The sequence below is a fragment of the Haematobia irritans genome, chromosome 4, assembly GCF_050003625.1.
Source record: "Haematobia irritans isolate KBUSLIRL chromosome 4, ASM5000362v1, whole genome shotgun sequence".
NCBI lineage: Eukaryota > Metazoa > Arthropoda > Insecta > Diptera > Muscidae > Haematobia > Haematobia irritans.
In genome coordinates, this window is record NC_134400.1 from 182,884,040 (window position 1) to 182,900,770 (window position 16,731).

General features: G+C 34.2%; 2 protein-coding genes across 2 annotated transcripts; one reads left to right on the forward strand and one right to left on the reverse strand.

The window, feature by feature from the left end:
• Window positions 1-2,045: 2,045 nt before the first annotated feature.
• LOC142234997 (uncharacterized) lies at window positions 2,046-4,080 on the forward strand. Its single transcript, XM_075306215.1, has 2 exons — window positions 2,046-3,615; window positions 3,681-4,080. Exons 1-2 carry the CDS (start codon window positions 2,648-2,650, stop codon window positions 3,682-3,684), a joined length of 972 nt encoding a protein of 323 aa, XP_075162330.1. The 5' UTR covers window positions 2,046-2,647; the 3' UTR covers window positions 3,685-4,080.
• Window positions 4,081-14,230: 10,150 nt separating this feature from the next.
• On the reverse strand, window positions 14,231-16,720 carry LOC142232839 (uncharacterized). The gene is made up of 4 exons (XM_075303528.1): window positions 16,489-16,720; window positions 16,011-16,428; window positions 15,822-15,943; window positions 14,231-15,382 (listed from the first exon to the last, which is right to left on the reverse strand). The coding sequence occupies exons 1-4, from the start codon at window positions 16,574-16,576 to the stop codon at window positions 15,162-15,164; spliced, it is 849 nt and encodes a 282-aa protein (XP_075159643.1). The 5' UTR covers window positions 16,577-16,720; the 3' UTR covers window positions 14,231-15,161.
• Between the last annotated feature and the right edge of the window lie 11 nt (window positions 16,721-16,731).

Genomic DNA, 16,731 nt, shown 5'->3' on the forward strand with positions numbered 1-16,731 from the left:
AAATATCACTCGATCTGGACAGAATTTGATAGACTTCTACAAAATCTATAGACTCAAAATTTAAGTTGGCTAATGCACTAGGGTGGAACACAATTTTAGTAAAAAATATGGGAAACATTTAAATCTGAAGCAATTTTAAGGAAACTTAGCAAAAGTTTATTTATGATTTATAGCTCGATATATATGTATTAGAAGTTTAGGAAAATTAAAGTCAACTTTTTACAACTTTTCGACTAAGCAGTGGCGATTTTACAAGGAAAATGTTGGTATTTTGACCATTTTTGTCGAAATCAGAAAACATATATATGGGAGCTATATCTAAATCTTAACCGATTTCAACCAAATTTGGCACACATAGCTACAATGCTAGTTCTACTCCGTGTGCATTTCGACTAAATCGGAGTTAAAAATTTCGACTAAATCGGAGTTAAAAATGGGCCTCTGTGGTCATATGAGTGTAAATCGGGCGAAAGCTATATATGGGTTAGGTTATGTTAGGTTAGGTTAGGTGGCAGCCCGATGTATCAGGCTCACGTAGACTATTCAGTCCATTGTGATACCACATTGGTGAACTTCTCTCTTATATATGGGAGCTATATCTAAATCTGAACCGATTTAAACCAAATTTGGCAGGCATAGCTACAATGCTAATTCTACTCCCTGTGCAAAATTTCAACTAAATCGGAGCAAAAATTTTCCTCTGTGGTCATATGAGTGTAAATCGGCCAAAAGCTATATATGGGAGCTATATATAAATCTGAACCGATTTCAACCAAATTTGGCACGCATAGCTACAATGCTTATTCTACTCACTGTGCAAAATTTCAATGAAATCGGAGTAAAAGATTGGCCACTGTGGTCATATGAGTGTAAATCGGGCGAACGATATATATGGGAGCTATATCTAAATCTGAACCGATTTCAATAAAATTTGGCACACTTGACTACACTACTAATTTTACTCCTAGTGCAAAATTTCAACCAAATTGGGGTAAAACTCTGGCTTCTGGCGCCGTATTAGTCCATATCGGGCGATAGATATATATGGGAGCTATATCTAAATCTGAACCGATTTCAATAAAATTTGGCACACTTGACTATAGTACTAATTGTTCTTCTTGTGCAAAATTTTAAGCAAATTAGGGTAAAACTCTGGCTTCTGGGGCCATATAAGTCCATATCGGGCGAAATATATATATATATATGGAAGCTATATCTAAATCTGAACCGATTTCTTCCAAAATCAATAGGGATTTATTCTGAGCCAAAACACATACTTGTGCCAAATTTGAAGTCGATTGGACTAAAACTGCCACCTAGTCTTTGATTACAAAAATGTGTTCACGGACATACGGACATCGCTATATCGACTCAAGAGCCCACCCTGAGCATTTTTGCCAAAGACACCACGTGTCTATCTCGTCTCCTTCTAGGTGTTGCAAACATATGCACTAACTTATAATACCCTGTTCCACAGTGTGGCGCTGGGTATTATACATACATAAATATTTGCTGGGATTAGCATGAACCACTTTAGAGCTTTCACAGCGCGTTTCAATCAATAAATCCCCACAACTAAATGATAAGTAACTGGAACGAAAGTTCAACGGTTATGCCTGTAAACACATACATACAATGCGTTTAGTTGAAAGTTCAACAGAGAACATGCCAAATTCCAAATCACCATTAAACTGCTCAATCCCACAAATTTCAAAAATCGGTTGGAATTCATATACAACAACCTCGGTAGTACTCATATACATAGCCCAACAAAAATTAGCAAAGCACAGATAGTAATAAGCATAGCAGCAAGTAAGGCATATCCACATGTGTATATCAAAAGAGGATGGGATCTGGTGGAGCAAAGTAGTCGTTAATTGTGATCTTCCCTTCAAACTTAGGTCGCCTTCAGCTGTTCCATATTTTTAATAAGGGCTGCCTTAGACCAATTAAATGGTGTGTGTTTATGGAATTATTGTCCAAGTACAATACAGCATGAAAGTGATGAGTGTAAAACAACCACCGTAAGGCCAACCAGCCTTTGCACAAAATATTCTCGAATCATATGTCAAAATATCAGATAGCAAAAACCGCTTCGAAAGCTTTTCCAGAGGTACACGACCATCGTTATTGAAATTCCGGTGCGGTGGAGAAGACGTAGAGTCATAATGCCTCTTGCCAGCTAGCCGTCACCAAGTCACGTTTCGATTAACAACAAGCGTTAGCCGAACATCAAACAAAACCAACGAGCCGAGTCGAGAGTTCAGATCGTTTGCTCACTCGTTTTTTGATGAGCGCTAAGGCCGTAGAGCCAAGGCGCAGTTAGTCTCGTATTATTTTTGGTGGATAGAGGTTGTTCACGGAGGAAAGGTTCCGTATATTGCTGTTAGCATTGTAAGTCGAGAGATACATACAGTGAGATCATTGCATTGTTGTTGTAGTTCAAATAATCGAATGTGCTGTGCCACTGAGTCGTTAATGATCATCAAAGAGCGAGCAGCAAACAAAAGAGGGCCTAGCACTTGATAACACACACAACAACTGACCGAAAGCATTCACACATCCACTTAACAACTACCTGTCTACCCTGTGGACTTATTATAAACTGCATTCGAGGGATTAACAAACTCGCCATCTGCCTGTTGAAATGAACCTTCCAGCGAATTTTTGGGATAATTACAAGACGCGTAATATTCTTAGCCTAAATGATCGGGTAAGAGTCTTACGGGCATATGATTCCTATACAGTCAAACCTAGCTATCAGTCAATGGCCAGAAAATTTGATTGCAGTGCGAAACAAATCAAGAACATAATCGTTAATCGGGAATCAATATTGCGCTCCTATCACGAGTCAAGCAAGGGCAAAAATGGCGTTAGACTCGACAACATGATGCAGAAACGTCAAGAGAAAATTGAATTTCTAGGCAAAGTCATGTACGAGTATATACAGCGAGTGTTATACCACAAGTATCCGATTGACGACGAAAAGGTTCGCCAAAAAGCTTTACAAATCAAAGAGTGTATTGCTGTGGAAAATTTCCAACCCACCCACGCTTGGTTAGAAGATTTCAAAAAGACTTATGGCATACCAGCTTTCGATTGGGATTCGTTGAGCAATAATGTCCCCTTGGTAGCGGAGAAACGTCCTCATTTGAGTGCCATCGATATGATACAATATGTAAGTCAATTGGAACAGGAAGAAAGGGATGAATACAACAAATCAAATTCGAAATATTCTATGGAATATGAGGAGGATTTCAATGCTGATGACTTCGATGATGGCTATGTTCTAGAGCCAAAAGTTGTCTATGAAAAACACGACGATGACGATGAGGATATTGAGATTGATTACAATCGCAAGGTAGTTAAGCTTGCGAACAACTCTAAGGGTCAAGAACAATATAGAGTTAATATGCCACCAATGTCTCCCATCCAAAAATCCAGCCAATCTAAACGTCCTCGTTCTTCTTCACCCCTGCCCGATATCGAATCCGTCGATGAAGCTTTGAGACATATAAAAGCTCTGGAAGAATATTCCATGTTACAGGATAATTTTCGTGCCATTGGCTTATTAACACAATTGGAAGAAATATTCAAGAAACATAAAAATAATAAGTAAGCATCTATTATTATAAGTGATTTAATTACAATCATCTAAAAAATCTTTGTTGTGTGCACAGATAATTCAGACGCCGTCGAGTAAGAGGAAACACAAACTATGTGGGTGAATGTAAGCGAATATGTCTTTATCTTATGAAAAGGCCAAATTTCGCGACGGGTAGCAGTGTATATCCATATTAAGTCCTTGATAACTAAAGACCAGGGAATGAAGCCAATCCATATTTATGGATGACGACTGACAGTAAATTTTTGTCACCGGCGGCGTAGACCGACTCATTTTTGTCGACGGATACCGGCATTCCTGTTTTGCCAACGGAGAAGGCAGCTTCGCCACTGAGCCGCAAATGTGTCCACCCGTATTTGGCTAATTAGTCATTAAAAAAAATAAAACTAAAATTATCCGAACCGTTGTGAGATTCCAAAAACCAATCCTAAAATTAAATTAAAATTTTACTCATATCTGTTGGTCATGAATTTAGAATCATAGTATTGGGTGAAAGATTAGTTTTTTGGCACAAAATGGGAAAATTTTGTAGATTTCTTCAGATTTTTTGGGTCCGATTTTATCGGCGGCGGAGTCGACTAGCCAAAATTGGCGATACGACTGGGCACTACTTCTAAAGAGATAGTGTTGCTATCGTATCCTAGTTCTAAGGATAAAATGCCACATTTTATTGATTAGTATTTATCAGTGTTTTTTTTTTTTTCAAACAAAAACATAAAAAAATCTTCTTAAAACTTTTTGGGTTGTCATTTAATCATTCAATCAAAAATGAGGGGATTGGAAAGAATATTGTATAAATGGTCGTCGAGCAATCTCATAATTGATTGAAATACTTTTATATCAATGAATAACATTCGCACCTGATTATACAGATAATTATCGTCACCAAACATAATGATGACGTGGTCGGCTTCGTTCTCTATATATGTAAAGAAAAATATGTGATACATAAAAAAAAATAGTCCGATATTCATTTTTCATTTATTTTCTCAATTTTGCAAATTTAAATATAACCTAAAAAAACAAATTATTTTTTCTTAATAACTACACGCTCACAAAAAATCGCTTCTGTAACATATACTCCCAAACATATTTTGCTTCAAGCATATAAATTTTTGGGTATTGCCCAAACATTTATATGTTTGATCTCTTCCAATATATAATATGTTTGAAAGCATATTGGTCTAAACAATATATGTTTGGGTAGTCTAAGTTCCAAACATTTTGTATTTTTGCATCCAAATTCAATAATGTTGTCTTCCAAAAAACAATATGTTATTATGTGAACATATAATATGTTTGGAAGCATTTTGCACCCAAAAATATTATATGCTTAAAAAAATTATCCCAAACAATATTGTGTTCAAAATTTTATTTATTTATTTATATATTTACAATCATAATGAATTATGAAAATAAACAGGTAATATAGGTGCTAACAACATAGGTTTTCGACCTGAATGCTCAAAATTTTGTTTCTGCCCAATTGTATATTCCCCCACATCTTTCTCACTTCCACGAGATTTTTTAGTTCTTAGCACCTTTTTCTGTAATACAAACATTGTAGAAGAAATTATTCAATTGTATGATTTTTTTTATTTTAATTTTACCTTTTGCCGGACGGGGATTCGAACAGCGGACCACACAGTTTGTAAGGATCAAAGAAGTAGCTGATCAATTGCCCAAGGAAAAATAAAATGTTAATTTTGTAATAACAAGCAACAACCACCAACTTAATTCAATATCGCTCCCTGTTAAATAGCGCTCCAAGCTACTAAACACATATATGTTTATAGGCTATTTCTAAATTAATATATGTTTGCATCCAAGCATATTATATTTACAAACATTTTATATCCCAAACATAATATGTTCTAACATATTAACATATATGTCCCAAACATGTTATGCTAGTTTATGAACATTATATGCTTGCACTCAAAAATATTGTGTTTAAAATTTTGTGTTCCAAACATATAATGTTTATAGCCAAACATATGAAAAACAGTCTTTTTCATCCGTGTATGAATAATGTAATTATGGGACATTCCATTTTAGAACTTCTATTAAATTTGTTATTCTATTTAAAATTACCAAAGTCCTGTCTCTGCCATCAGTAGAGTAAATTATTAATATAAAATTCGAATTATTCAAATTTTCATTAAATATTGTTTTAAGTTAGTATATGTATATATAATATATAAAAACTATATAAATATATAAAAATATTTTAATTTTATAGACTTGTTTTTTTCTGTTACTTTCCTTATATTTTATCTAGAATTAATAGCGTAATATACGAAAATTGCATAATAATCTCCCATGTTCCGCTATTCCGAATCGCAAATCGCATGAATTTATTATTCTTGTAACGAAAAATAGAGATGATCTCGGAGTCCATTACACTTTTAATTTGAATTTCTTATTAAAGAGAACTATATTACCAAGATTTAAGGTTATAAGTTTTAGGGTTAATAAATGAAAAGTTTGCGATTCCGAATTTCGAAACATGGGGGATTCCCCATGGTACTGTGCTTATTTTCACTGTTACTTTTTTAACACGCAGTTCAGCACTTTCCTTGATATGAATTATTTCAACTTGCCCGCATATTAATTAATTTTAATACAGTTTTGTGACACCAACATTCCGAAGGAAATCAAATTGTCGATGTAAAAATAATTTTTAATATATTAAAAGTTTTATTGGTGTTTCTTTTTATTGATATGTTTAATGAGATATTTTTTCATTGGTATTGTAGTGTATGACATCTTTCGCTAATGTTTTTATATTTTTTGAAAACGAATAAATTATACAAAATCCGTAGAATTTTGTTGTGACTTTCAGTTAGAAATGGGGTTGGCTTTTATACAAATTTTGTTTAAAAAATATTCGCAACCATATTAGTTATTAATTTGTCGTACATCCCGGGATTTTCGGGGCGGAATTTATTATACAAACAGCTGACACGCAAAGGTACGCTTACGAGCCGTTTTTGCATTCATAACCATAAAATCGAAATTCCTGCATGCAGTGTTTCAAAAATATCAAAATGACTTCTAAAAACAGTGATGACAAAATACTTAAAATGTTTTTCCTCCTTTCCTTTTCACAGTTTCCGATTGTTATAAGAGTCTATGGTAAAGGCCGGTATGCACCTTTAGCGAAAGTTTCGGCAGCAAAAATTTATTTAAGTCTACAACAAAAAAACAGGGCTGTGTACACAAACCAGCTAATCGCTTTTAAAAATTGTTAATATATGTTCCAAATATTCCTCAAATAAATTGTTTATTATTTACAGACCTTTTAAAACTTTTACGCACACAATGATTGTTTGCTGCCAAAATATGCTTTTGTCAACCCTGTTATTTTCATTAGAGGTGCGTACCAGCTTACGAAATTGAACGCTACCGAAAATTTCGTTTGCATAAATAGCAATGCATTTCTTATGGGAATGAAATTTTTCGCTAGAGGTGCATACCGGCCTTAACGATGGGAATTAAATCGAATATATTACCAGATGTTGTTTATTATTTGAATTCAAAACGTTTTCAAAGAATTCTTCATGGTATGTTGTTTTCCAACATTTTTGTGTTAGAGCGCCATCTTCATTTTGACATTTACTCTCATAATAAATTAGAGACTCTCTTGCTGTAAATACTTTTCGAGTGTGTATATGTAAGTCATACAATTGGTTGTCAAAAAACAATAAAAACAATATCTTCTTTTTGCTGTTCTTCGTCCAATCGGAAAATAAGAGTTCTTTAGTAATTTTGCATTAGAATTTATGATAAAAGTGCCAATCAATAGCATAACTTGGAAGCTAAAAGGAAGCTGTATTTCTAACATTATTGAGTTGGAGAATATTAACCTACTTTCGCCCTCGTCAAATTTATATTGTCTTATTGGAAAATTTATGTTGCCGTAGACGTTGTTGGAAGTTGTATAGTAGCCAATTGTATCTTTAAAACTTGTCTCCGAAATTTTAGATATTCCTGCCCTCATTATAAAACACAACATCTGATAAAATGAATGACGTGCTCCGTTCTTATTGTAGTTGTCGAAAATGTAAAACTTTAGGTTTAAACCAGCGTATTGGAATTATACATGACTACGAGTCAAGTCGTTCAAAAAAACCAAGTATCAAGAGTTTAGCCCTCAAATTTAATTGCTGCTATTCGGAAGTCAAAAAAATACTCCTCAATCGTGATGCAATTCTGTTTGCCTATAAGTCACTGGGTAAGCGAAATACTACTGTCAGAAATGAGCTTCCATGTTCAATGTCTCCAGAGCGACAAGAAAAGATGGATTTCTTCGGAAAAGTCATGTACGAGTATATTCAAAGAGTTCTATACTGTAATTATGCCATTAGGCAAGAAAATGTCTTACAAAAGGCTTTGGAATTTAAGCATCACTTGTGTATGACATTCTTTGATCCTAATGAAAAATGGCTTCATAGTTTCAAAAAAGCGTATGGCATTATTGAATTCGATTTGAAATCACTTAGACGTTGCGTACAACTGAACGAGACAAAGCGTCCCCAATTAAGTGCATCAGATATCGTTGAATATGTGAAGCGTCAAGAGCGACTGGAGGGTATAAGCCAATGTAATGATTCATCATCGTCATACGGAGAAACAAGACAGGGAGAACACATTTTGCCGGACAATGAATTTTATGATGATGACCATGAAAATGAGGATGAACCGAGGATTGATTTTCGAGCAAAACAATCAACAAATTATAATCAAAGTAGACAACAAGAGGAAGTCAGCAACTGTCCACTGGAGCCAACGATCGTTTATGAATATGATAATGATGGTGGGACACAGGAACATAACAATTCCTATTTCACCAATCATCAAAATGATCATGCAAATCATAATTCTCATAGCGATAGCAATAAACGCTCCTCAAATCGTGCAAGCATTGAAACCATAGAGGAAGCTTTGGAACATTTGAAATTACTCGAAGAATTTGCAATGTTGAAGGATAATTTTCGTGCTATTGGTTTATTAACTCAACTAGAGCAGTGCTTTACAAAACAATCTAGACAAGCGGAATGAGTTGCTTGGTTCACTAAGCCGGTTTTGGGTATCAATCAAGTGAGAAACTGTATAAGTAAGTACTAAATATGTACTGGTCATTGCTGCTCACATTCGGACATCTGTGATTGTCCACCACCATCAATATAATTTTGATACTGTATCATAGTTATACAACCCAATAGCCTATTGTATAGTCGGATTGTATAACATCGTATTTGTACGCTAAATCTATAGTATAGACCCAAGCAGGGTTTACAAAAATATAAGTTGTTCATATTTTATACAAAATAAATATAGAAAACAAGATAAGGATAATTTTATAATTGTTAATTATAGAATGATAATAAATCATGAATATTCCTCCATTCCTTTTATTTAAAAATAAATTGTGTGTCGTTTTTTTTGTTACTTATATACAATTGCAAGATGTTTCTCTCCATAAAATTAACAGCATGAAAATAATGTTCACATCATATGTTAGGAAGATCACTCTCTATGAAGGGTATTTTCCACCTACATCGTCATTTGGTATATTCATGATCATGAATGTTGGGCACAATGGGGTTAACAGACGACAAGATTTAGAAATTAGATTTTCCGCTGTGTCCACCACAATTTTTTTTAGGTATATACGGACTAATATTTCGATACTTCCAGAAAAATAAGTATGCTATTGACAACAGTTATTACCTACAGATAGATTAAATCAGTATCCTCTGCATAAGTCAAAATCCTACACTCAAATAAAATTCTTAAAATACACGAAAGCGAAATCTGCTTAAACAGCAAAGTGTCTAGTATCAATGGAAAGCAGTTGTTGTTTGTTAAAATAACAAACTTTGTCTCTTATGTGAAAACTCAATTGCTTCAAAACAACAAAAAAAAAAAAATAATTTAGGAGCACTTTTAAAATATTAAAAACAATGTATTATAAATATATGTTATTTTTTTCCAAAACATCAGCATTTTTAATTTTTCGAATTTAATTGGTACCGTACCCAATGGAAAACTTATCTGTCCAAATTCCCGTCTTCAAATAGTCTTATAATAATAACGAATGGAATTAGCAAAATTTTTGTTTCCTTGAACGTCTTAATTTGATAAAAATATATTCTATCGGTTTGAATAAATGAGAATATATAAATAAAAATTGGAATTGTCAATATCTCGCGAATTTTTTTTTGTTAGAAAATTCTTCCCATTATATTTTTTAACTATAAGAACATTGTATAAGGACCTGATATTCATCGGAAAATAAAGGTTGGGGAAAATGTTATTTTCTGCGAATTCGTAAACAAGGTTAGGTTAGATGGCAGCCCGATGTATCAGGCTCACTTGGACTATTCAGTCCATTGTGATACCACAGTGGTGAACTTCTCTCTTATCACTGAGTGCTGCCCGATTCCATGTTAAGCTCAATGACAAGAGACCTACTTTTTATAGCCGAGTCCTAACGACGTTCCATATTGCAGTGAAACCACATAGAGAAGCTCTGAACACTCGGAAATGTCAGCAGCATTACTGAGATGGGATAATCCACCGCTGAAAAACTTTTTGGTGCTCGGTCGAAGCAGGAATCGAACCCACGACCTTGTGTATGCAAGGCGGGCATGCTAACCATTGAACCTCGGTGGCTCCATAAACAAGAACGCGGGGATAATCATGTTATAGAGCATTTGTAGCATAAACATTCGTCCGTCCGTCTGTAGAAATCACGCTAACTTCTGAACGTAACATGATATCGACCATATATTTAGGCCATATCGGACCACTTTTAGGTATATCCACCATATAACCCGTCCCGACCATATAACCTTGACTTGCGGAGCAAAATTCATCCGATCTGATTGAAAATTCGTACGCGATGTAAGTATATGTCATCTAGCAGCCTTGCAAAAATTGGCTCATATCGGTCCATATAAACCGATTCCCAGTTTTGATTTCTGGTCCCTCGTAGAGGAGTAAATTTCGCCTGATCCAAATTTCATCCGATCCGGTTGAATGTTGGCCTTCTAATTACTATGCCAAAATTGTTTCATATCGGTTCTTAATTATTTATAAACTCATCTATATAAACCGATCGATAATCTGCCTTTTTTATCTAACATAGACACCATATGGACTAACCTACAACTTAGAGGACAATGTTAAGGAATAAAACTCTACCTTGTGGTCGACAACTGTTATCACATGGCAGTCTTTAGTAGAACGTTTTACGCAATCCATGGTGGAGGTTATATAAAATTCGACCTAACCAAACTTTCGACCGCATTTACTTCGTCAGGCAAACTAAACCTGTTTAAGGGTAAACTATAGTTTAAAAAATAAGACAATGTTTGCTATTTCAGCAAACAGTGACTACATTCCCCTTTTCAGCAGACTTTCTGCAGGTTAGCAGATTATTTTGATGTTCCGAAAAACAAATTTCTTTGGATACATGACTCACGTACGACTCAGTGGTAAGTTTGGTTTAAATATACATCATAAGAGTGGGTAATTCATGTCCGTGATTAGAATCATCTGCGATCACGCTGGAAATATTTGGTGCAAGTAAAATAGCTAACAAGAAAAAACTTGGGACATAAGGTCTTACGTAAGTGTGATGGTCTTCGTATAATTGATTTTCCCAACAATTTAAACCACTGACCTGCTAGCAATTCCATTTATTACATTTACCGACAAAAATAGAATAGTTCTGTGCTTCGAATATTTGATTTTTCAATGTTGAAAACCGAGACGTAGACGATTATCAAATTTAGTCGGACAATATTAGTCATTAAATAAAAAAGAGAGAAAAGAAAATAGAGCATTATTTGTAAGAGAGCATTTTCGATATTCTGAAATTGAGAGACATTAACCCCGTATAGAGAGCAAAAATATTCATATACACATAGAAGATCTCTTTACCAGCTAAGCAGTCTCAGTTGCAGTTCAGCTTCATCCACCAGCGGATTGTAGTCACATACACTTGAAGGGGTGTTATCTACTTTTTCTTTTTCATATAATGCCACATATGAACATCTACTTTATGATCATTATTACACAAACAAAACGGAAATAATTCCTCTACAATTGTTTGTGTATCAGCGCCACCATTTCACATCATTTTCATTTGTGTGTGACGTCACAAGTGATCAGCAGCAAAGAAAACATCGTCATCATTTAACGAAACGGAATAATTGATAAAGTGCCATATGAAAACAAAACAGATAAACCAAGCAAGTACAAATCAAAGAAAGTGATACAAAAGCATTTTGTGGTCAAAACATTACATTTTGCCGGTTGTATCTATAGAGGGTTTATATTCGTTCCGTCAATACCACCCCACGACTAGCCACACACATCTAGTTTTTGTCTTTTCCATTGAGTGGCACAAAACCAAACAGCTGGTTTCGATAAAGCAGAGGAGCAACGGGCAAAATTCGAAATCTCGTCACAACAACAAATATTGGCGAGAACTCTTGGACCTCTGTTTGTGTTAGTTTGTACCCCCGTTTCCACATTTTGTAAGGTAAGCATATCGCATGAAACTGGTTTCATTGTTTGCCAATGGAACTCATATGCATCCCCCCTTGGTTGCGTCTATCATTAAAACTGGTTTTGGAACTGCTTCTTTTTATAGCTTACTCGGTGGGCATGGACAAGTAAGCAGCGGCTATAACGCTAGAGTTCATCACTTTCGTATAGCCACTATACGCGCACCGCACTTATTCGTTAATGGCACATTTTGGAATCTGAAACTGGTTTTTCGAAAATATGGAAACAAGTTAACCCGGTTTTCCATGTCTCCACATATCGCCGCATAGCACCGGAGTCTCGTACCATAGCTTGTTTGAAATTTCATTTGTTTGTGGCGGTTTAAACAGCATTATATTTTTGCCATCATTAGCTCCGTTCGAGAACCCCATAATTTTTGATAATTATCACAAATTTTTACTGGAAGTCGTTCGTTTACATCAAAAAGCCAGCAAAAGAGAGTCAGAGAGAGAGAAAAAATGACAGTTCTAGCTTAAATATTTTGCAAGTTTTTGCTAGAGATTTTTTCTCCAGTAAAATCTTGCAAAACCTACCATTTGTAAGAATCAGCTGTTCATTTTGTAAACAAGTTATTTAAAGATACACTCTTTTTGCTGTGGTCAATGTAAGTTTTAACAAAACTTGTAAGTACCAGTTATAAAACCCCGGACAAATGGAAATTACTACAGAACATTCGATTGGGGATGGTACCCACTCCATAGAAATGCAAGGTAAATACATTAGCTTTTTGAGTTATTACAAAGATAATTATACAAAATAATTAAAGGACCTGCAACTGCTGTGTTAGCCACCGTAATGCTTTTAATGGAATCATCATCATCGGAGAGTGAGGATGAGGAGAATGAAATTATTATACACATGTTAAGAAGGGAAAGCAACATCTTCCATAAAGGCATGGCTATATTCCAAGAAAAAAATAGGAGAAATTCGATCAAATCATATATAGAAGAAACAGTTCCAAAATATAATAACGTCGAATTTCGTTCCCACTTTCGAGTTTCACGAGAAATTTATGAATCGCTGACAAATCTCTTTTCCAAATGGCCCCACTATGAAATGCTTCGTTCCGATAAACGAATTCCAGCAAATGTTCAAGTTTTATGTTTTTTATGGTTTGCTGGTCATGAATCTTGCAGTTTTCGAGATCTGTCTGATCGATTCAATATGTCCCTTTCAACAATAAGCGCTATAATAAATAGGGTGTCTTTGTTTTTTAGCAGTTTGAGTCCAGAAATTATACGATGGCCGTCAGATGAAAAGAAGGAGGAATCATCTAAATACTTTGCAGAGAAATGTATGATACCAAAAGCTATAGGTAGAACTTTGTACAGTTTTGTTTTTAAATTATTAATCCAATGTTTCCAATTACAGGTTGTATTGATGGTACCCATGTAGTCATTGACCCACCAAAATCTGGAAAAGATGAATATATTGATAGAAAAGGGAACGTAACAGTTTGCTTACAGGGAATATGTGATGAACGCAATAATTTCATAAATGTATTTGTCGGATATCCTGGATCATGCCACGATAGTTGGGTTCTGAAGAATTCACCAATATATAACAAGTTACCGTCATATTGTGGAGGTTGGACATGTCTACAAGTTTAGACTTTCCTTAATTCTTTATTTTCAGATTATTATTTACTAGGTGATTCAGCATATCCTTGCAATAAATACATCATTACACCTTACAAGGACAACGGGCATCTTAGAAAGGCTCAAAAAGAGTTCAATATGAAACTGAGTACTGGTAGAATTAAAATTGAACACTCATTTGGAATACTAAAGCAACGATTCCGGCAGTTATACTACTGCAAATTGCGAGGAATGAGAAAACTTTGCCATTTTATAAGAGCCTGCTGTGTTCTTCATAACATTGCTAACGAAGATGGTATGCATTTTGAGCCAACTGCATTCCAGGAAGAGGAAGAAGATTTTATGGATGATTATCCAGATAACGACAACATTTCGCGTGGAGATGACGTGCGAAACGCAATATCAAAATCAATACAAGATGTACTTACTACAAAGAATTAATTTTAATTTATTTAACTTTTAATTATAGTTCTACATTTAAAAATATAGTAGGTAATCATATCGACTAGAGAATACAGCAATCCCTCGATTTACGTTGTTTCGATTTACGTCGTTAAATTTTTTGTTTTATCTACCTTATATGAATATTGTTTTTAAGAACTCTGAATCCAAATCTGCATTTGTTTTTTTTTTCTATCAGCTCGATTTTTCGAGATATACCGTTATGTTCAAAATTAAGACACTTCCGCTATATAAATTGGAATAACTTGAAAACAGTTCAACATATTAAATTAAAAAAATCAGAAAATCCCTAGCAATATTCTCTTTTAGCCGTCTTTACATTGTTTTTCAATTTTTCAAGTAGTTTTGGAGATATCGTTCAAGGAAAGACGGCTAAAAGAGAACATTGTTAGCGATTTTCTGATTTTTTAATTTAATATGTTGAACTGTTTTCAAGTTATTCCAATTTATGTAGCGAAAGTGCCTTAATTTTGGCCATAACGGTATATCTCGAAAAATCGAGCTGATAGAAAAAAATAAATGCAGATTTGGATTCAGGGACCTCAAATTACTAAAAATTCACTATAAATTTCAATAAAACGAGGGATTACTGTATTTATTTCACATAGAGTAATACTATTTATTTTTATAGAAAGAAACATTGTTTGCACTGTTAATTATTTTTTGTGAATATTTCTATTACAAAGACGAAATAGAAAAAAATAAAAAAATTCATTTACACTGAAAATTATTTTAAAACTATTTCATTTCACTAAATAAAACATATTTTGTAATTTTCATGTTGTATTTTAAATTTTAGAAATATGGTGAAAATACCAAATGTTCATTTTGGTTAACTAAACTGTAAGTTAGAAATTGATAAATTAAATATCTTGGAAGTATTGATAAACAAATTATTTTTTCAATATGTTCACTAGGGTTTCAAGCAAATCCACTTTCTTCTTCTCCAGAGCTTCTTTTCGTTCGGCACGTTCTTCTCTTTGTTTCATACTTTGTTCTAATGTTTGTTGTAGAATTGCATCACTCTCTTCTCTTTTTTTTGCATGTTCTTCAGACATGTCTATGAATTGTTGAAGGGCTGTTTTCCGTTTTCTTGATGATGAACTACATGGATCTTCGAAAAATATAAAAAATATTATAACATGAAAAACCTGGTTAAGTGGACCCAAGACTCAAGTCCGTATTGCTACGGGCTTGCTGGCATTGTGATCTATAAATCTACATCTAAATTGAGAAACAAATTAGTCCTGGACGGTATCGTTTTACTACCAATAAATATTACAATAGAATGATGACGCATTCAAAGAATATGTATCGACATTGAAATTTGTTATAGGATCACATTACACTCAAAATCTACATTTCAGATTTGAAATCTACTTTTTATAAGGCAAATGACAGTTGAATCTAGTAAAAGTGGATTTTGAAATTGTAATGTGAATGAGGTATTAGAATAAATAATAACAAAACGTCATTAACCGAATTATTTTCGAAATAGGACGATTTTTTCCGTGTAAGGCGTACCCTTAAAATTCCAAACGAAATTTTTGTACCTGTTTCAGTTATATTTGGGCCTTCTATGAGTTTTAAATCCGCCGAAGACACTTCCGCTTCACTGTCGAGTACAAAATCTGGATTTATAGACTTTTTTTCCTGCAAAAGATCGTCCAATTCGCTGCAAAACGAAAGGACATAATGGTATTAGATTCTTAACAAACATGTGCATGCATTTTTTAATTTACCTTTGATAAGGGCACGTCTGCCTATTCCGACCAGTCTTAGAGTTGTAAAGTTGTGTGCGTTTGTATTTCCGTTCCAAACTGAAATACTTGGTTTCCACTTGTTGAGAATTGAAATTGTATCCAAGTGAACACAATTCTTCTGAAATCTTTATCCACATTTGTTTTTTATTTTTTAGGCTGGCCGATTTTCCCACTTTTGGCCGTAATTCTTTCACTTTGGATATCAAAAATTTTACTGCTGGCTCAATCCACACGGACTTCCCGGTTCCTTCATCGTCGTTGGTGCAAGTGATGACTTCATTTTCAACGTGGAACTCTTGGTGGGGGTAAAGAAAGTCATCTTCACTCTGGGTGAAAACTACTTCCTCAAAACTATCACCAGCAATTTCGTCCACCACATTTTGCTGGTATTCCTCATCTGTAAAATGTCCGAAAGTTACATTTTCTTGAATTTATTTATTTCTTGTATCATACTTACCGAAAGAAATTCTTTTGTATGTTCCCGGTGAGCAAATTACGTCCAATTTTCTTTTATTCATTTTTCTTGGTTTACGTATTTGAAACATATAATACAATCACCTGATCTGTTTTATTTGCAAGTTTTTACTGGATGGCATTCGCGTACTTTTTGTGGCAAGAGAGCAAAAACAAAGCAAAGAGAGTAAAAACGGTTTTTACTCTCTTGCTGGTTTTTACTGGATATTTTTTACTGGAAAAGTAC